At 44.3% G+C, this 21603-nt stretch overlaps 1 protein-coding gene across 7 annotated transcripts in view; it reads left to right on the forward strand.

The window, feature by feature from the left end:
• Positions 1–785: 785 nt before the first annotated feature.
• The window catches only part of SLC41A1 (solute carrier family 41 member 1), a 36254-nt gene continuing 15436 nt past the window's right edge, over positions 786–21603 (forward strand). For 3 of the 7 annotated variants that reach the window (XR_014565917.1, XR_014565918.1, XM_083745571.1), the window contains exons 1-3: positions 786–976; positions 2995–4342; positions 16386–16493. Coding sequence is in view for 4 of the 7 variants with exons in the window: in XM_083745571.1 (XP_083601697.1) it covers positions 3956–4342; positions 16386–16493 (495 nt within the window). In the remaining 3 variants the exon portion in view is untranslated. Of the gene's footprint in view, positions 977–1120; positions 1216–2512; positions 2583–2605; positions 2768–2994; positions 4343–16385; positions 16494–21603 lie in introns of those variants that run through there. The other 4 variants (XM_083745572.1, XM_083745573.1, XR_014565919.1 and 1 more) reach the window with 4 other exon arrangements.

Consider the following 21603-nt stretch of genomic DNA (forward strand, 5'->3'; position numbering starts at 1 on the left):
GAGCATAGCTGTCAGCGTTTCCCTTTTCTTGCGAGGAATCTTATTCGGAATAAAGGAATTTTCTTTTAAAAAGAGAAACGTTGACAGCTATGAATAAGAGTCGGCTGAAAAATAAATAGCCATCTACCGTATGACCCAGCCTAACCCCAGCCGCAGAATGAGATAGCAGACTGCACCACTTCCAAGTGCAGACAGATCGTGCCGATTTTGGGCGGCTCCCTTAAACAAGAGCCTCCCTGCAGCAGAAAACCACCATGTCAAGGATGCGGATATCTCTTTCCTAGGCTAGATTTCTGCTTGCAGGGAGCTTGCTCGTTGCGCTTACGACAGCAACGGAAAATGTTGCCGCCCACCAGCAGCCTGAGATGGTACAACCCATTCTACCACTTTCACTCCGCGGTCTGGAGAAAAAATAAATAAATTCCAATATTGCTTAAGCGCCAGATAGCATCCTGACTCGCTCGCAGCCCTCAGTTTGGGAAGAAGCCCCTCCGCCCGCCTCTGAGCAGCTGCCGCAACTAACTGCCCAGGAATGCCACGGCTTTTGCAGCGAGCACGTGATTGGCTCCCACCCTGCCAAGCCTGCAGCCTGCCTTGCCCACACAGCAAAGACTTCCCCCCTCCCGCCGAGTCCGCCTCCTTCCCTGCTGCGGTTGGCCGGCGCTGCTACCAATCCGTCGGGGCCGCTCGCACCTGTCATTCGCGTCGACGGCGGCGAGCCAATCGGCGTGTAGCGAGCGGGCGGGCGCCGTGCTCCCGTTGGACGCCGCAGCTGTCAACTCCTCGAGCGAGGGGAGGGGGCTTACATGCAAGCTCCGCCTCCTACCTTGCTCTTCTGGCAAGCAGCGCTTTCTCCATCCCCAGTCCAATTGCAATGTAAGCAGTGGCAGCGAGAGGTCGCCGTCGGGGGGCCGGGGGAGCAAGAGAAGGGGCTGGATCCCAGAAGAGGCAAGAAGCCGGGCTCAGGAGGCGGCAGGTAGGCTCCCCTCGCCCCCCTCGTGGGAGTGGATTCCTTGGGCTCAAGACCCCTTGGGCTCCTAAGGGAGGCTTTAAAGGGACAGGGCAAGGGGCTTGGCTTACGACGGAGCCACCTAGTCAGTCCTCTTCCTTGCAACGAGGACTTGTGCTATGGTGGGGGGACCGGCAAGGAAGAATAGCTTGTTTAGGATAATTGCTGTAGGATGGAGATAGCTAAGAAGCAGAGTCCCCATTAGGGTAGGTGGCTGCTCCCTCGTACCATTTCCTGGGCATCTGGTTTTTCTTTGGGGTGGGGAGTGTGTGTGTGTATGGTTGAAGGGTACATACTTACTGTAAAGATAGTGGCGTTTTAATGCGGCTTTATGGTTCAAATCTGGTGTTCTGGCAAATAGCTTTGTTTCCCTTCATGGTAAGATGCTGGGGCGATGGAATAGATTGGTAGTATGGATCGGTGGGAAGAGTAAAAAAACATAAATGTGTCTTATTAATTTATGGCTGGCTTGGACTTGACTTTCTGACTGAGCAGGCAGGGTCACGAGTGTAGAGTATTGGAGGATTGATCTAAGGATGTGGTGTATTAATAGAATGGATGAGGGTACAGCGTGTGAAGGGATACTCCGATTGTAACTTGCTGTCAGAAAGGGCTTGTGTCTGTGTGTGGATTATGAAACTAGATGGGTTACTCAGAACCCTAAATTGCATTGTAGGTGATGTGTGTCATGCGATTTCATGGTAAATGAGCTGCTGCTGACTAACTCATATCTTAAACATCACTTCCTTTCCAAATTTATTCTAATACAAAAGTTGGGTTGCTTATCCAAGAATGAGCGTCTTGTATTATGCTTCCTTCACACGTGAGAGTCTTCAAACTGTAACCAGGAGCTCCTTGATGCTCGCCTGCAATAAACATTAGAAGAAATTCTAGATTTTAGGCAATGTGGCTGTCTGATGTCTCATGAGTAAAATTGTTTGGAACATACTTCAAAGGTTTAAACCTCTGTATTCAAAATTGCATTGGCTTCACAGGGTTAGGAGCATTAGATGTGCAACACTGTCTCTCACTAATGTGATTGACCATTGTGTTGCTAGCAACAACTGATGCATGGCCCTTAATAATATTTTCTTTTGGTAACTGCTGTAGAGTGTTGAGATGGCTTGCTACACATGTGGCTCTATGTGTAAATACAATACATAGGTTGCTAATGCACCTTCCACCCTGTCCCAAGCCATATGTAAGCAATTGTTTGGGAAGAAAAGTAACTAGATGGTGGGATTTGTCTGGCTTTCTTTACCCTAAAGACACAGTGAAATTATATCTTTAAAGACTGACAAACTGGTAGGTTTGAGACTGCTTTATAATGCAAGGAGAATGGAACTTGGAACCTTGCTGCTCCACTCTGCTCTGCTGCTTGCGTTCTTGTGAGCTAGCTGGTGAATTAAAGCATCCTGCACACAGCAGAGGGCAGTAGTGTACATACACATTCATGCTGCTGTTGTGGATTTTATGGGTTTCCTACTTGTTGCAGGCAGAAGCTGTCAGGTTTCTGGCTTTAGGACTCAGAAATGCCATGCGTGTCCATCCTGATTGAGGAATGGCCCTGATGGTACAGCATGCTTGCCTGATTCTGTTTCAAGGGTGTTCATTGGTTGCAGTTGCATTGGCTCACCAGCAATGAACAATTGTGTTTGTCCTCTGCATGGAACACATCTGTGCGCTATGTCCTGTGACTGTCGGGTGTGAAAATCTCAGACGGAATTTAATGTCGGAAGGGGAAATTGGATAGACATGGTGGTAACAGAGGAAACATAAGGGCCTCTTCCTTTGCAGCTGTTTTTATATTGATGTTTGTCTAGGGGGTTTTTTAATTAAAAAAAACAACACCGGCATATAGAAGAACAGTAAAGCTATTGATGTATACACTAATACATGGGAGGGAGGGACTTTATGAATGAAAGAGTTATTCTTTAGTTGCCTAAAAATTGTATCATGCATTTTCCACTCTTCTGTGTTTTAAGGTGAGAGCAGTGTGTTCCCTGAAGAGTCTGTAGAAGAATTTTCCGTTGCTAGCATTGGACAAGCTCACAGCATAAGCCTGTCTGGGATCTTCATGTTGCTTTAAATAAGAGCCTTCATTGCCGCATGTTGTAAGGTGAGAGATTTCCTTTCTGAGAAAAAGGGTGGTCCCTTCTCACAGCTCACTGATAGCCAGGCTGTCTTGGGAAGAGTGTGAAGAGACAGTCAGAGAGGGTGAGAAGGCCAGCCTGGAGACCTGAACCAAGCCCTTCATAATTGGCTGGAATCTCATGAAATCAAGGCAACCCTGATCTTCATTCTGGAGAAGAGGAGGAAGAATTTTTCAAGCCTTTCAACTTTCTGGGTAGCAGGAACTGCCTAGGAAACTAAACTCGACACTTACTCTGCATTTTTGTTTGTTTTAAAGCTAGAATCCAAATTTATCTCAAACTGTTTTTAAAGACTCTAATCTACAAAGTGGTTTTGCTGAAAAATCTCTATTCTCCATCCACTTTAAAGAGCAGCTGAATTAGTTGTTGCATTAAGACCTGAGCTTGATATCAAGATTTGAGAAGCTGATGCTCTGGAAACTTACAAACCAAAGAAACTAACAATTGCAGGCACTTTACATTTTGCACTGAGTGTGCCCCAAAGACTCTTGCCTTGAGAGAGAACTCCAGAGAAGGTTGAAGCAGAGCGGATTTGATCTCACCAGAATCTACTGCAGTGTCTCTGCTGGCTCTGTGGCTGGCGTCTCCCGTTCTGGATTGTGCTTGATGGGGGTTTTTGCTAGGGGAGCAGACCTTGCGGCTAAGGACAGAATTGTCGAACTGGAGGACTTGGAATATATATGTCGAAAGGCATATTGGCTTAACCCCCAAGCAAAAGACTTTTTCTCTGCTGGGTCCCTTCTGTAGTATATCAAGGGTTGAAGGCTGGAGACAGCCTGCATAATCTTGCAACATGACCTCCAAGCTGGAACAAAAGGAAGCTCATCACACCAATGGCGTGGTGCTACCCATTGTTGCTGGCCCTATAGACTGTCTCTCTAGTCCTGACCGAGAACATCTTGTTGAATCTTCCGAGTTTTTAGGGCCTGAAGAAGGAGGAGGTGTCGAGGTGGTAGTGATAGAATCCCGAGCCAATGCCAAAGGGGTGCGTGAGGAAGATGCCCTGCTAGAGAATGGCAGTCAAACTACAGAGAGTGATGATACCAGCACAGACCGCGGCCCAGAACCAGCCTCTCCTCTAAAAGAGACCTCCTTTTCCATTGGGCTGCAAGTCCTCTTTCCTTTCCTGCTGGCAGGGTTTGGGACAGTAGCAGCTGGGATGGTCCTGGACATTGTGCAGGTAAGACTAAAAGCCTTCAGCATGGAATGGGCTCAAAATTCTGTATCTGGACTTGTAACTTGCTTTATTGTTAGTGTCTTTTAAATCCCATGAGAGTGATTTGCTGCTCATTACTTTGGTGGGAGGCAGAGGTTTTCCATTAGAAACCATTATATATTTATTCCTCTCTTTTTTTCAGGCTCATCTTCCTTAGATTGCACATGTGAGAGGTAGAATAAGCCTCCCTCTTCTGGAAGCAATTAAAGTTTAGGTGGTCAATAGCAGTGTGACCCACTCTTTCTGTTCCTGAAACTGAATGCCTTTTAATAACCCAAGACCCATCTTTTTCTTATAAATCTCAGCTTTAAAACTCAGCCTCTGAATTGAAAATAAACTTCTACTTCTTAGAGATGGAGTGTCAGGAATGTAAAGACATCTAGAGTTCTCCCAAAAGTTCAGACCCTAGAAAGTAAATACAGTAGTGCCAAGCCCAACACACACACCGAAAAATGTGAAGTGAACTTTTTAAAAATGCACTTTTGGTGATGTTTACAGAACTGATGATCATATGTGTGCCTGAAGAGTTGCCAATCTGGGGAAAACTCAGAGCTGCAGTAAACGTTATTAGCCGGGGGCTGAGACCTGTGATACCGATTGCTGGCAAATCCGATTGGCTGTTATCCAGTTAAAAGACTTGTTTAGCTGAGGGATGAAAATGTGTTCTCAGCTTTTGCATGTGGTCTGGCTTTGCCCCAATGCAGAATCTCCTTAAATATTATTCTAAATAAATATTAGAAATGTAAGACACAGTGGAGATATCCAATAGAACACTAGCTGTCATGTGGAGCTTGCCTCCTCGCTCTCAAATGACATTGCTGAGTTACTGGGATTACGGTGTCACTGGCCTCTGTGCCTGCAGTGCAGCTATCTGGCAGGTCATGTTAATGTTAAAGGCCGAGGCTCTGTCTCAGTAGTCTTATCTGCCTCATTTATGCAACCCAGGTAGCACTTTGGACAGAATCCGACCCTACAGTTTCAAATTGCGGCTGCTTCCTGAAGTGATCGGGTGACCTACTATAGCTTAACATTAAACATTCACCTAAAGAGCTTCTACTTGGTTTTAAACACTTTGTGAAATTTCAGTTGCATACCATTTCTGTGCTTTCAGGAGCTTAGAGGGAGTTGTCGTTGCTAGAAATTGAAATAAGAAAACCACTGTGGTATAGCTGGACCTGGAAGAGCAGGGTTTAAATCCCCACTCAACCAGGAAACTCACTGGTAAACTTGGACCAGTCACATACCTCACTGGGTTGTTGTGAGGGGGGAAAATGATGAGGGTTAGAGTTCTGTTAGAGCTGAGGGAAAGATGGGATATTTAAAAAATTAACAGAGCATGGTGTAGCTTTGTAGCCAAATGTTCTTGCTCATCTTTTTGTGTGACAAATTAGAACTGCACCGGTCATTAAACCTAATGAGATTCACGAGGGGGGGGGTGTTAATGTTTTGTTTTATGTTGATAACTTAAAAGTCCTGCTGGAGCAGGCCAGAGGCCCATCTACTTTAACATCCTTTCCTCACAGCGGCCACAAGCAGACCAGAATGCAACAGCAGTTAACCCACATGATTTTCAGCAGCTGATATTCATGAGCTTACTGCCTCTGACATTAGAGGGAGAGCAATAGCCATCATGGCTAGTTGCTGTTCTTTCTTAGAATCATAGAACTGTAGCGTTGGAAGAGACCCTGAGGATCATCTCGTCCAACCCCCTGCAATGGAGGAATAAGCAGCTGTCCCATACAGGGATCGAACCTGCAGTCTTTGTTATCAGCGCCACACTCTTTGTTGATAGCCGTTTATGTACTGCCTAAGTGTAGTTGGAGTGTACTTCTCAAGATGGGGCTGTGTAAATCTAAAAGGATATACAATATCCTGGGTGTTTGGTTTCATTGGCAGCAGATGCAGTTTGGGTTGGGGAAGGGGCTCAGTCATGGCATAAATGCGCAAATTAATCAGGATTTCATTTTTTTCTCATGCAGCAGCAATATACACCTTCTAGTTTTTCAGTGTGTAGGGTGTTAGGCCTGTCTTTTACCATCTGTATGATAACAACTTCACATGATATGTTTTATGCAAGCTTTCATGCTGCTTGGATCATCATGAGATTATAATTCATAAGTGAGTGTGTGCATGAAATTAATACCCTACCAGCCTGAGCTTGGAGGACTTCCAGATCCAGTTGATGGAATCTTTGGAAGAGTCCTGATACTGAGCCCAGATTGAGAAATCACATCCCTACCAAAGTGAATGTTAAAATTAATCCTAGGTCAGTTTTGCTGGAATAGGTGCTAACTGATAAGATACAAGCTAGTGAGCATCTTACCTGTTAGCAAGTCAGCATTGTACTAGTTACCTTTTCTTCCAGAATGATTTCTTGGGAAAACTTTCTATATTGGGTGTGATTCAGTCTTTTTCGGTACTATCTAAGCTTCTCATTGGGAGTGGAGCAGTATATAGTGTGAAGTTGTCTTGTTCAGAAATAAGCATCTCTAAATGACTGTCATGCTTTAGAAAGTTGCATGCATCTGTGTTACATGGGAACTAGTACAATACCAATATTCCAGCCTTCCTGCTCACAATGGAATTATACAAAAGCAAAATCTAAAATCATTGGACAATGTCCTAAGAAATTTTTTAACAAGAGACTAATCTGCTTGTATTGGCCACCTTTCTTTGAAAGTCAAAGCTCTTAATACCTTCAGGCTTGGTTCATTCCCACTGGTATTTGGAAAGCAGTCCCAGATTGTTCATAGCTCAGTGGGAAATCTGAACAACCACCAACTTTTTTTTGCAGAAATAAGTAGGTCTTGAAAGTTAACAGCAGGAGCCTGTTGGCATCTCCCTAAATGCCAGTGTTGTCAAGTCTTACTCATGGAACCAGTCAATTTAATTTGTTTTTCCTTTGGGTGGCTCTTTTCCTTTGTGGTCTTTTTGAGTCTCTTGGTTCCCCAGCAGTTTGACACCCACACTTTTATTTCTCACCCCCACCTGCAAAAACACAACTTCTTCTCTGGATCACTGAGATGCAGCTCTGTGGAGCTGGCTTGCCACCTCTCCCTTTGCTTTCATGAATATTGAGTTGTGAAGACTTTTTTCTGGGTTAGGGATGAAATATTTTGCTCTCTGTTGCCTTGCTCCCAGAATTGTTCCCTTGTTGTTGTTGTTTAGTCATTTAGTCGTGTTCGACTCTTTGTGACCCCATGGGCCAGAGCACGCCTGCTGTGAGCAAATATCTAACCCAGGAGTAGCCCCAGTCAGCATGGCCAACAGTGTGGGGTGATGGGAGTTGCTGTTGAACATCATTTGGAGGTTGGCTACCCTGTTCTTGGAGCAAGCTGCTCATTCTTTCTCTTTGAGGCTTTCAAGGAACAATTAGATAAGTCTATATCCTGGTGCAGCACTGTGTGCACTTGTTTCTTGAAACCACAGTTCCTGGAGTTATGTCACGAAACTATTGTACGCACAATTGCCTGGGGTGGATTGTACTGGTAGAGCATAGCAGTTTGGACTCTTTGGAGCCAGTGAGCAACTGTCTTTCTGCAAGTGATCAATTTTCCCCTTGACCTTTTTAAAGGCCTCCAGGCATGCCTTGATGCTGAACAAAGGATTGGGCTGCTGAAGAGGTGAGGGGAAAGTGAGAATTAAAATGGATGCGTATTTATACCGCGTGCTTGATCTTCAGTCTTAACAAGGGAGGATAAGAATAGTCACTATTCTACAGTAAAATGGTACACAGTGAGACGTGAAGGTGCAGAGGGCCAGGACTGAAAAATGGGGGTGTCCCCATTTCCCATTTGCTTTTATTTTGATTACACATTTCCTTGTCTGCTAGCAAATGGCACAGTAACCAAACAACTTTCCAAGGTAGCAAGTGGCAGTTGTAAAGTGTCACTTGAGCTGTCTATCAAATATACTCACTTTTCCCCACTTTCCCCCCATATTCCAGTTTAACATACCCTTTATACAGAGGCCATGTGCTGAGACATGTATGTGGAATTTGGGGCATGGTGTTTGAGCTAGCTGCTTTGATCCCTAAACAGGACCAACTTTTACCAGCTGGGATAGCTCAGTTGGTAGAGCATGAGACTTTTCATCTCAGGGTTGTGGGTTCTAGCCCCACATTGGACAAAAGATTCCTCCATTGCAGGGGTTGAGCGAGATGATCCTTGGGGTCCCTTCCAACTCTACAATTCCAGTTTAGTTGATACCTATCATGCATTTGCAAAATGACCTTTTTCAAAAAAAGATTGGACGGGGAAAGGGTAACTGGAAAGCTTCTTAGGTTCGTATGGGAGAAGATGGTATTCTACATACTCAGGTCATTTAAAGATCACTTTGAATTGGACATAGAAGGCAGTGAAGATGTTTTAATGCTGGGGAATATGGTCATGGTGTTGTCTTGGTGAACAGTCTATCATATTCTGCACCACTTTTTGATATTTTCCAAAGGCACTCTTCACATAGTGTCTTAGAGCAGTTTAACCTAAATATAGTAGCGCATCAATAGTCGTCGCCCATCCATCTGTCTCAGAAGAGATTCAGCTGGCATGCTATTCATAACTGGTGAAAGGTATTGTGATCTCCAGGTGCCCTTGATAAATCCTTCAGCAATGTTGGAACCGAAAGCAACCCTCTAGTGAACCTGATCTTTGTGAGGGGGATGCAGGCTCATCCAGAACATGTCAGATACCAATTCCATAGTCTGATAAAACGTCTGGAGCTGTGTGTGATGACGGAAGGTGTTGAGGCTGCTGTCATCTGCTTATTCTACCATTTGGCAGCATGTTGGCGCTTGGAGGCTTCCACCCTGCCACGTTTGGAATAAATAAACACTGTCATTTGTTTATCATATGTGCGATGCTAATGAAAGACTAAGCATGCAAAGGCTTCAGGCGCAGCTGCTGTGCTTTTGAACCTGACCCTGTCCTCTTAAACTGCAAATGTGCCCTCTAATAATCCGAGTCAGGCGGCTCATTGCTTGCATTTAACATGGTTTCTCCTGGACAGTGAGGATTTCTACTGGAGGCATCAAACACATGTAGGGTTTTTTTTCCTTTTCTTTTTTTGCTTCTGTCCTTCATGGTGCCTTGATAAATATGAGATCAGTGTCTAATCTGTGCTTTGTTACATCCTTCTTCCCAACCTTATCATCCAACTGTGGTCAGGCATTTTACAAGCAAACCTGACCCCCCTCCAAAAAAAAAGCTCAGGAAGATTACACTTCAAAATTAAAGCTTAAATAACTTTCTTATCCCTTGCCCAAATATAAAAGTCTTGCATTGTTTCCAGAAAACACTCTGGCTAAAGCCTCTGGTAAAGGAATGGCATTCCAGAATGTGTGAGTTTCCACCAAGGATGCTTGTTTATATTAATTATCCACTCTCGGCACTCATACAGCCTGATCCTATGAATGGTTACCTACTCCTACTGAAGTCCTCACTTGTTTGTGCATAGGATTTCAGTGTTGGGGTGTTATTTGGAATCTCTTCTTGCCTGACGAACAGGGATGTTCTTCTGAGAAGCTTTCATAGTGCACTTCCATATTGAGCCTGTGTTTGACGGTAGCCCATGACCAGTCATACAAAACTGCTTCTTTTATTTGCGTCCCAACCTTCTTTCAAGAAGCTCAGAATGGTGAGCTTGGTGGGCCCACATGGTGTTTCCAAGCATATCCTCCCCCCTGTCAAAACTCACCAGACTCTGACCTGCTATGCCTATCTCCTTTCTCTGTGGCCTGGTCCCAGCTGTTTACATCAAGATTCTACTTATCTAATTGGCAAGGGCTACAAAGTTGAACTGCCATCCGATGACTGTAATTTTCTTCCTGCGCTGCTTATAATGATCACTCGTGGGAACTCGGCTGTAATAATGCATTGCCTGAAGCAGAATAAATGCCACTCGCTTTTCCTTTCTTCCCCCCTTCATCCAAATATCAGTGCTTAAAGACAGGAGTGAAACCTTCCATTCTTGGACTTCAAAAGGTGGCATTAGTATGCCAGAAGACAATCTGGAAGACAGCGTAGAACTTCATTTGATCTTTAGATATTGAAGTTGCCAGGTGCTGTTGCATCTTAGGGGGTGGAACCTGAACTTCTGTGAATGGAAAGTGCTGAGAGCCAACCTGTGACTATACTCTGGGTGATAGCAAGGTAGTGAGAAGGTATTTGACAAGTATGTATTGGAGAGCAGCAGTAGACCCATTCCCATTCACAGCTAATATGACTGATGTGACACTACAACCCTTTGAATTTCAGTTTGCTTTAACTTCCCAAGCAGATAGTTTCAGGGCAGGCAGCTGCAACCTCGTAAGCCTCCCCTGGTGCTCCTACTGAGGGATTTTGTAGGTCCGGTCATTATATTAGAACCACTCCTACTGCTCTGTTAGGGCCCCCATACCCAATCTGTAACAAACCCTGGCTACAACTTGCGGTGAAGGAGAAGAGACCTTAACCACAGTTCTGGGTTCAAATGACTTTCCAAGCCAAACCTTGGGTCAGTATCTGCACTGTGCATAGGAACTAAAAGGGTAATCTCTAAATTTAGCAATCTCTAATTATATATATTTTCTCAGATCTGTGAAATGTGTTCTAAGAACACATTGCACCCTTGTGAAGCTTAGAGTTCCAGAGTTCTAACGGAAAAAGCTAAAGGCAGAGTTGTTCAGAAAGTGGATCTTTTGAAGCCTGCAGCTTTTAAGTGCTGCATAGAAACCCATCTGGCGCAGGATATGCTTGGATGGGTAAGAGATTCTAGGCTAGCAGGGGAGATGCTTTCACAGTAATGGATGTGAGATAATTGCAAACTTTTTCATCTGGCTAGCAACATGAAAGTACCAGCAAAGCAAACTCTTTTTTCTTTTGGCTATTCGGGGATTTATACAGGATGCCTTGGACTCCCATTGCAATACAAGGGAAACATCTTGCATCTAATTTTTGTGTTTTTTGGGGGGGGGCATTAATTGTGTTATCTATCATATGCCTGCTGGCTGAGATGTCTTCACTTTGGAAATTTTAGGAGATCTCTTCCCCTTACATAAGAGGCTTAATGTTATAGGCTCCCTTTTTAGCGCTTTGATCTCTCTTACCGAAGGACACTCTCTACTTGCAGCAATATTTACCCTCTGCAGGAGCCGGCAATATCCTGATCATGGTTCTAAATACGCCAGTAGGTTTGGCCTTGCATGTATTAAAAGGGAGTTGGCGTAAGTGAAGGCTCTGGTTTCCCTTCCTTGGAAAGAGCTTCTTCTCCCTTAGGGAACATCCCTACTTGGATTGTATTCCCGCTGGATCCAGTTACAACTCCTAACGGATCCTTTGCCTGCGCCAGCTTGAAGTGCAGGCACCAAGGAACCTGTCAGGAATATTAGAGAAAAATAACTTGATATTGTGATCCCAAAAGTCTCTGCTCCGATGCCTAATTCATCATTTTACTTAGTCTGACATGTTTTGAAAATGCTTCCTGCCTAAATTGCTTGTTCTTAAGCTTTGCTTCGTGGTTGAACTGTAGCCTACGAGCTGTGGAAAAACCGAGAGAATGAAAATGAGTTACATTCACTCTCATATTAAGTTTCATACAGCTAACTTTTTCTGCCTGGAAAGAAACTCTCTGCATTCTTATTTTTATCTCTGAACTCTTAGCTCATTGTTTTCTAATCAGTGTCTGCCAGTGTCTGTCATGGAATCACAGAACTATAGAGTTGGAAAGAGGGTCATTTAGTCCAACCCCCTCCAATGCAGGACCCTAACACAATTTGGCAGAGGACGAGATGGTTGGACAGTGTTCTTGAAGCTACAAACATGAGTCTGACCAAACTGCGGGAGGCAGTGGAAGACAGGAGTGCCTGGCGTGCTCTGGTCCATGGGGTCACGAAGAGTCGGACACGACTAAACGACTAAACAACAATAACACAATTTGATATGAGTTCACTTACCTTATTCCAATCTCCAGAAAAGTAAAGCAAGACCTTTAAGGGGTTTATGAGGAAAGAATTTGGTTCGACGTATTGTTAATGCCACTTAACGTGGTGCAGTGAACATTCAGTGAAACTATCTTTGGGACAACAAAACAGTTACCCTGGGGGTTGTGGGTAGAAAACTCAAACATAACCTAAATTCATAGGATTGTACAGTCTGAAGGGGTCCCGACGGTCATCTAGTTCAAACCCCTGCACTGCAGGAATCTTGCCCAGCTTTTGAAATGCATTTGTACTTAAACACATGGAATAGTAGTATTGGTATATGCTATCTTACCATACCTTGCTGGTTGTTTAACAATAAATTCTTAGAACGACATTAATTCTTATAAAGTTCTTTCTCCCAAATAACCTGAGTAATATCTTAATGTCCATATAATAGCGGGCAGGATCCACCGTTGTGTGTTCCTTTATGGATAATTTTCACATTTAGCAGAATGGTTAAGAGATTGCTCATTTGCAGTGTCTTTTATATTAGACTGATTCTCTATCTACCGTGTCAAATGTGTATATGAAACCCCATTGACACCACTGGTGAGTTCTCCTCCCAATGCGAATAGCCCCTGCATAGGAAAGAGTTTCCTGAAGACTGTAGAAAGGAAAGAAAGCATTGCATTCTCTGTCTGTGCCTCCTGTGATCTCAATCATTAGCAGCCCATCACAGCAGCTGATGTGGGTTTTGAAAACCTGTACATCAAATTAATTTAATGCTTCACCTACTTTGACCCTGTGAGCAAAGAAGCTGTTAAGAAACAGGTATGGGAGGTTTTGCAAAGCAGAGGCGCTTTCTTTTAAAGGCTGCCAAATACTGCCTTTTCCTCCTCTTTCCTAACACTTGTGGACATCTAATGTTGGAAGATTCCAAACAGGTAAAAGAAAGTACCATATTTTCCGTTCTATAAGATGCACCAAACCACAAGACGCACCTAGTTTTTGGAGGAGGAAAACAAGAAAAAAAAAATATTCTGAATCTCAGAAGCCAGAAGAGCAAGAGGGATCGTTGTGCAGTGAAAGCAGCAATCCCTCTTGCTGTTCTGGCTTCTGGGCTAGCTGCGCAGCCTGCATTCGCTCCACAAGACGCACACACATATTTCCCCTTACTTTTCAGGAGGGAAAAAGTGAGTCGTATAGAGTAAAATATACGGTACTTTTCACACAGCACAGGAGACTCACAGGAGACCATCTTGGAGGACTTAGAAAGTCTACTAGACAAATTCAGAGGGCTCAGAGAGGGCTATCAATGGCTACTAGCCATGATGGCAATACTCAGGCTCTGCTTCCACAGTCAGGGGGCCCAGTAATGCTTTTGAATACCAGCCATTAGGATCCACAGGAGGAAAGAGGACTCTTGTGCTCGGTTCCTGTGTGTGATTTCCCACAGATATATATGGGAACAGGATGCTGAGCTAGATGGGCCATTGGCCTGATCCGGCACAGCTCTTCTCATGTTCTTAATTTAGACAATCCTGGGGGTTGTCCTTAACCTTAAGTTTTCCTCAGCCTCAAATCCACCCTCACTCCACAAAGTGAATATTGATAATTAATGACTGGTTTCATGTACACAGAGTTTGGGGACCATCCAGTGAAGGAGCAGGCGCTCGCTATAGCCGTCTTGCACAGCTGCATGCCAATCACTCCTAAAAATAATCATTGAGGAAAATGGAGCTGCTTGGCTCCCGCCCACGACCTTAAAGGCGAAAAGCACCCTGAAGCACTGTTGTGGTTAAAGGAATATTTTTAGAGGCCCTTACTTTAGGCTGCAATCCTAGCCACACTTATTCGGGAGTAAGCCCCATTGAATTCAATAGGGTTTACTTCTGCGGTTAACCACTACTTTCTGTAGGTACCCCAGTTTTTCCTCCCCGTATTCATGTAGGATTTATGCTTAATCTGTTACATTCTGAGAGCACAGTCAAGGCAGTTCCCACGTCTTACTGTATCTTCAGTTGTCCCTTCTGGCTAGGGTTTATGTGCGTCACATAACCATTACTGTGCAGTTTTTGTGAGACAAACCAGTTGTAATGTTAGATGTCTCTACCTTTCCAGGGGTATTTTGGTCAGGCTGTGTCATGTTTATAGGGAGGGACTGTGGCTCAGTGGTTCAAGTCCTTAGCATCACCAGTTCAAAAGGCACTGCCTGACCCCTTGATTTGGGCAGTTGCTGCCAGTCAGAGTAGACAAGGCTGAGCTAAATAAAACCAAAGGTTTGTAGAAGGTGTAAGGCAGCTGCCTATGCCTGAGCAGGCAATAGAGTGCGCCCACTCCTGAAGGTGCCTACCCTAGACCGTATGAGCTATAGCAACCACTGCCCATTTGTAAATGTCCCAATCTTGGGTAAGGTGATGGAGAAGGTGGTGTCCAAGCAGTTGCAGGAGTTCCTGGATGATATAAATTCCTGGATCTGTTTCAGTTCGGATTCAGGTGTGGTTATGGACTGAATCAGCCTTGGTTGCCCTGATGTATGATCTGTATCAAGAGTAGAGCAGGTAGAGAGGAACTTGGCTTCTTCATAAACAGCAGCTTTGGATACCATTGTCCCTAATGCTAATTAACATCTATCTCTACCAGGATCTGTGCATTTAGTGGTGGGGGTCCAATTATATGGAGCTCCCTTCCAGTTAGGAACAGATAGGCCCCTTCCCTGTTGAATTTTCAGCCTCTACTGAAGACCAGCAGGCATTTTAACTGAAGTCTGATTTTATAGTTTTAACTGATTTTCCGTATTGCATTTCTTGTATGGAGCTTAGAGGCATTTGTAGTTAATCAATATAAAAATTGATTAAATAAATACACCTTTGGCACAATATGGCCAAACTGTAATACTAGGGCTCTATATTCACTACAACCTTAAGAAGAACCTTGCTGGAGGAAAGTAAAAGGTCATTTTAAGATTTCCTCTGAAGCCTTTATTTCTTTCCTGTGGTCTGTTTTCCCTCCCCAAGCATCCCAGATGCTGCATATAGAGTCTGCGCTATGTAATTAGCACTGCCTAAGAAACCCATGTTTGCCCTTTATGCAGAGTGTTCAGGTTTATACTGGAAGGGACAGGATATTTAAAGCTTTGAGGATGGGAAAAGAGCAGACTTGTTTTTGTCGCCTCCTCTTTACCTCCACCTCTGTTTCTGTTTTGCGTGTTTTAATCGGGAAGGGAAGTGGTAATCCAGGGCCTTGAAGGAGATGGCCTTGTGACAGACACTCGTCTGGGAATCTCAACCAAGAGTCTGATCCCCAGCTGTATCAGGCACATCCCGAGTCCTGAATGACCTCAGATTCTGTGATCCAGACTATGGAGGCAAATACGTGATTGTTCACCCCTAAGCAAAACAGCATCCTGCTGTCCTCGGCCTTTGTTGCATTTAGCAAGGCTTGCCATCTGTCTTTTATCAGTCACAAAATTCCTGTGCATGGCAAAGGAGAGGCTACAGAGTGCTCAGTCTGTGTACACAACTCCTGTTTACTCTGCATTCATTGCACATCAACCACTGGTTTGTGAAGCCGTGTACATATGATGATTGCCACAAGCTACATCTATCTTGTAGTTCCTTGAGAAATGCTGCATTTGGGTGTGCCCCCCCCCAATTTGCTTCAATTCTAATTTTAAAATGTATGACATATGACTACACCAGTGCCCACTCTCCGGCCACTGGTGTGGACACACAAAGGGAAACTCAGAAACACATGCAACTGTGCAACAACCTACAAAGGTGCTTTGAAAAACATGGGGACGACCTTGTGTTTTAAGCCAGTCATGCGTACACAAGCTTAGTTTCTGCCTTTATTGCCTAGCTGTTGCTCTGTGCATTTAAATAATATTACATTTTCCTCCCCTCCTGAGCTGAAACAACCCTTATGGCAGGAAGACAACAGTAACAGCGAGGTTAGTAGCTAGTCTGCTGCTGCTTGAACTCTGAAGACATCCTGATACGTTGTTGGAGAATCATAAGGTTCCTAATAATGTGTCTCATAATTAACTGCTCCTTTTTAAACAATCGCCTTTTCCCCTAGATTCTGAACAGATTTCCTTAATTTTTGCAGCACTGGGATGTCTTCAAGTATGTGACCGAAGTATTCATCCTGGTTCCAGCACTCCTGGGACTGAAGGGAAACTTGGAGATGACACTAGCATCTCGGCTCTCTACAGCTGTGAGTATTTTGGTCTTATGACTGTCAGGCAGGTAGCTTTATATCTGCCCCCCCCCCGGCTGCCCTACATTGAAGAGGTGTTGACTTAAAAAGACTCCCCCCCCCCCGAGTCCTTGACATGAACTCTAGCCAGGTATACCTTTCAAGCAAACAATGAGGACTAGGAACATGCTTAATCTCTTCAGATGGAGATATTTCGGACAGAGAGCTGGATGTTTCTGAACGTAGAGATGTCCAGCTCATAAAGGTTAGACTACGTTGGGAGATGTGTGTGAAGTTAGCCACGGTTGGCACTTTGATTAGTTCAGCATCACAATCTCTAAAAACACTGCTGCCCGAGCCACAGCATTGCTTTTCCCTTTTCCCTGTAGCACCAGGTGCTGAATCAGGTGCTCCTTGATTCAAGTAGTGAGCACAAAGGTGCTTTTGTGTGCCTATAGAAAAACAACAAAGTCTAAATGTAGCCAACCTCTGTTCCAGGCATGCGCTGTCTCTAGGTGTGGAGACACCAAGGAATGAATGAAAGTGCATCTCCCCCATTCTTCTGTGCCTTCTGAAAATCTGTTTTTGGGACCTGTTTTTGGGAGTGATGTGGGCTATGATCTGGGGGACCACAAGTAGAGGAGTGAGTTGTTGGAAATCACCGCCCTTGTCTGAATGGAAGAATGACTTTGATCCATGCCTCTGCTCATTTTTCTCTTCTTCCTCCACCAACAACAAGCTGCCCCAAGCAAGTTGCATTTTGACGGATTCATGAGGGTTGTTGGAAAGCAACCAAGGAACAGCCAGTCTTATCCTTTATAGAGGGAAAGCTGGAAGGCTTTTCCCTAATCAGGCCGCTATGATCCTCCTAGATTTAGATTCTGAGACCACTCTTGTGCTCACTTGGTTGTTTGCTGAGCATAGTGCAGCTCGTTGATTTCTTGCAGGAGTGCAACCTAAACAACTCCCAGCTCCTGACTCTCAATTCGTATTTCTAGAATGTTCTGAGACACTTGGAAAACATGTGCTTTAGAGGAAGTACCCCTAGAGAGTACCTCTGCACTCCGGTGTAAGTGCAGAGGTGCAAAGAAATAACAAATTCATTGGTATCTCAAATTGTACAGCCTAAGTGTTCAGAAATAGTGGCCTTCTCTCTTTTCTGAGATATGGCTGGTGTCTATTCCTTTTAAGCTTCTGACACCAACTGAAGACCTAGATATTTACCCAGGCTTTTGGCAAGTGCCAGTGTTGATGTTTGTCTTTAGTTCTGGTTGTAAATTATTTGCCTTGTTTTTATGTATTTGAAACTGTTTTAGTTGTAACCCCTCTCTGAAACGTATTTGTAAGGGGGGAAATAAGTAAGTTTTAAGTAAAAAAAAATTTTTTTAAAAATCCTCTTACTGTGCTTGAACTGGCGTGCTTAAATGTCACAGTTTGTTGTGGATTCAGGGTGCTGCTCATGTTACAAGTTTTGCACAACATCCGTACAATGCCATCCTCATCAGAATGTCATCCTTTGTTTTCTCATTTAATCTATTTTTACAGTTTCTGTGAAAACAACAATGCAGACATGGTAAATTGGGATTAAATTGGGAATATTGGATAGCATTTTGATAAGGGAGATGTTGTGGGAATATTGTGGGGAAAATATTGCATGCATGAACACCACCAAGTCCACAATAAATTGTCATATTGAAGCACTCTTGATCTTGGAGTCACTGAAATCCTACTTATTTTTCTGATTGATATCAAAATCCATTGGTAGTAGATATCACATCTCAGGCAAAGAGGCCCAAATATTTGTTGACTCCATGTTTGATATTTCTTTGACTTGCTGGGCCCCAAAAGTACATAAACCATGTTTATGGAAGAGAATCTTACTCGGCTACAAGTGATCCCAGAAGAAGAAGAAGAAGAAGAAGAAGAAGAAGAAGAAGAAGAAGAAGAAGAAGAAGAAGAAGAAGAAGAAGAAGAAAGTACAGAAGCAATTATTTCAGTACAAAAAGCAGCCACTGTCCTTGGCGTAATATTTCAATATATCTGCTTCATCAGTACAATAAGGATGCATCCTCAGCGTAAACATCCTGCTCCTGGCCTTCATGATGGAAAGGAACACAAAAGCTAGTCTGATTTGCACAGAAATGTTGCCAAAAACCTAACCTTTCGGAATAGATTTTGGGGTGGGAAGCTGCATTGCTGGGTGTGTGTCTTGGTTTGTGGATTAAATCTGTTTTCTTATATTCAGATACCCTTGAAAATTCCTTTGTTGAACAAGCGTGCTTGAAATATAGGCTAGGGAGATACCAAGAGGGGAAACAATGAGTTCCTGTATCCGTGTAACTCACGGTGGGGTCCTTGCATCAGGAGAGCATGTGTTGAGAGGGATTTGTACTGGAGAACTGGCAGGAGTGAAACACTCTTTCCCTGCGCACCTGCTTATTCTCTCCCCCACCATCCCTCCCGCCAGCAGTTCCCCCTATTAGCAAATACAGGTGTGGAACCAAACACTTGCCCTGCTAGTCCAGTTTGGCTCTTGGAAAAGAAGCCTGTAACTGAGGATACAATGCCTAAAATGATGTGGGTTCTGCAGTATTTGCTTGAATCTCCATGTCTCCATGCTATTGGAGATCCAAGTGGTAGCATACCCCCATGTAATGTAGAGAGAAGTACAAGAGAGTTGTGAGAGGTTAGGGCAATGCTTTGTGAGCCTGACTTAACCATCTGGCCCATTTCTGCCACCATTTCTGTTGGCTATTGGAACAGCAAAACATTGATGCATCATTTGCCTAGCCTACAGCCTTTCTGTATATTTTCGCCAGCTAAAACAGTTAAGTTGCATACTGACATTCTGTCCCCGTTCGATGATTTTGAGTGATGCCCGACGTCTGCTTGGCACTTCTCCACCCGGTTCTTCATGAAAGGAGGCAAGCTGATTGTTCCCACTGTACAGAAAGGGCAAAAAGAGGCAAAGGCATACTTTGTCCAGAGTTGGAATGGATCCCATATCTTGGCATAGGCATGCTGTCCATTTGTCAGTGGGAGGTGTTCTTCACCCCACACCCCAAAGAATGTGAGCAGGACAAAAGGCTTTTTCATCCTAGCTGCGTTGCTGCATGGAGACTCTTTGAAACAATGCTTGTTGCACTCTGGTGCTTGGACACCTTCATGGTGCAAGCTCAGCATTGGACAGGCTGCTATTTGCCTCATTCCCTTGCCAATGCTGAAGTAGGCAGCAAGACCACAAAGCGAGAGTGCTTACCATAATGGTATCCTGCCCTGCCAATATGGAAGAGGCATGAGTCTGCTGCACCATGAGTTATGCCAGGCACCTTGTGCAAGCATCCTCCTCTGTTTCTTGGCTTTTCCTAATCAATCTTGGATGCACTGATTTCAACTTGCACCAAGCACCTACCTCTTGATCGGCTGGATGGTGGAACAAACTCCTTTTCAGCCTTTTCTGCACAGCTGTAAGGAACAATGCAGAGACCAGTGTCTGCTGTTGCTTCCCCGAGTTACCTGGCCCCTGCTCCATTCATTCTTGTATAAGCTGCTTTAAAGGCTTGGTCAGATTGTCCTGTGGACATTGAAATCCCTGAAACCTTGGGCATAGTTGCATGCTGCTTTAATGGTGTCACTTGAAGTGACATCAGTGTGTTTAAAGAATTGCAACCAAATGCAGGGGGCTTGATCCACACTGGGACCACAATTTGTGGAGAGAGGAGGCTTAACACTGGCCTATTACTGCCCGCCCCCCGACATAATGGTAATAGCAAAGCAATGGAAGTATTATTATTTTACTATTCTAATTTGCTGCACAGGTCACCCCACTGTGCTACTGATGCTCCTACTAACTACTGTAGTGGTTTTTTGGGGGGTCAAGGTGAGAGATGGAAGAAAGAAACTTTCTTCTCCCTATTCACACTGATCCTGATCTTCCTTGGGGGCCCCTGTGCTGGTTTTTAATTTAAAACAATGGCACTTAGAACATTGCAATTATAGCAACATGTAGTTCGACCCCTATCTGTCTTCCAGTGATGGAGAGAACTGCCATATACAGTAGCTGGGGCAAGAGTAGAGGTTTTGCCTTCAGTGTGTAGCTCTCCTTTGTTTTGCCTTCAGTGTGTAGCTCTCCTTCCCAGGGGCTGTTGATTTTCTACGGGTGCCTTGGAATATCTCCTTAATGCCATATTCCAGATGTGAAGTAAGCCTGTGTATATTGATAGATAGTGGGAAAGCCAGTGACATTGTTGTGTGTTCCAGTCAACATCTGGATATGGCTTTTCCCCATGCTGAAAACCTGGCATGTGTAGCAGCCCGAGAACATCTACGTGAAGAGGAGCTGGTGCTTGCACAGAGATCCCTGGATGCCACTTTGCAAACCATTCCCTTAGCAGAATTGCATTGAGGGGGATGAGATGCAAACCTTTCTAAAACAAGGTTGCAGGACAGTGCTAGAGGGAGAAAACATCTCCACTTCAGTACTTGTTTGGGCTGTTTGTTAAAGATAAACTTTTCTTTCTGGAAGACTGAAGGCTGCAGTTGAGTTCATATGTGTTGAAGTCACATGGACTCCTTTCTCAAGCAAAAGGATCCACGGGGGGCCCACCTGCAGTGGGAAGAAATCAGGAGAGGCTTCTTGAAGGAGGTCTTCCAGGGGCTTGGTCATTAGGCTTGCTGTGTGGGAAGGAAGCTTAGTACAGCTTCTCATTAGCTGCGCATTAAGACTCCCAAAATAGGGTTTTGTTTTTTTGCCCTTTAATATTTTTTTCCTCTCTCTCCTGCACAGGGGATTAAAAATTTGTGTTTGCCCTACAGCCAGGTTACGCTGATACCCTAACCTAATTGCTCGAGAACAAGGAGTCTCTGGGCCAAATTCACAACAAAAGTAGCAGCAATTTTAGCACTGCATGACTTGGATCCCACTCTTCTTGGTGGAATGTGTCTCATTTAGGGCTGCTTTAAGCCTCTTTTGTTTGCTGGACATTCCATTGCTGACGGCAGTTTTTCTTTCTGCGTGTGTGGGGAATAAGACCACACGATTTATGGACCAAATGGCAATCAATGATTTCCACAACAGTGATGAGCCTTTGACCAGCTGCCAGAAGTATTTAGTGCTGCTGGCCACATT

The sequence above is a fragment of the Podarcis gaigeae genome, assembly GCF_964106915.1.
Source record: "Podarcis gaigeae genome assembly, chromosome: 6".
Lineage (NCBI taxonomy): Eukaryota > Metazoa > Chordata > Lepidosauria > Squamata > Lacertidae > Podarcis > Podarcis gaigeae.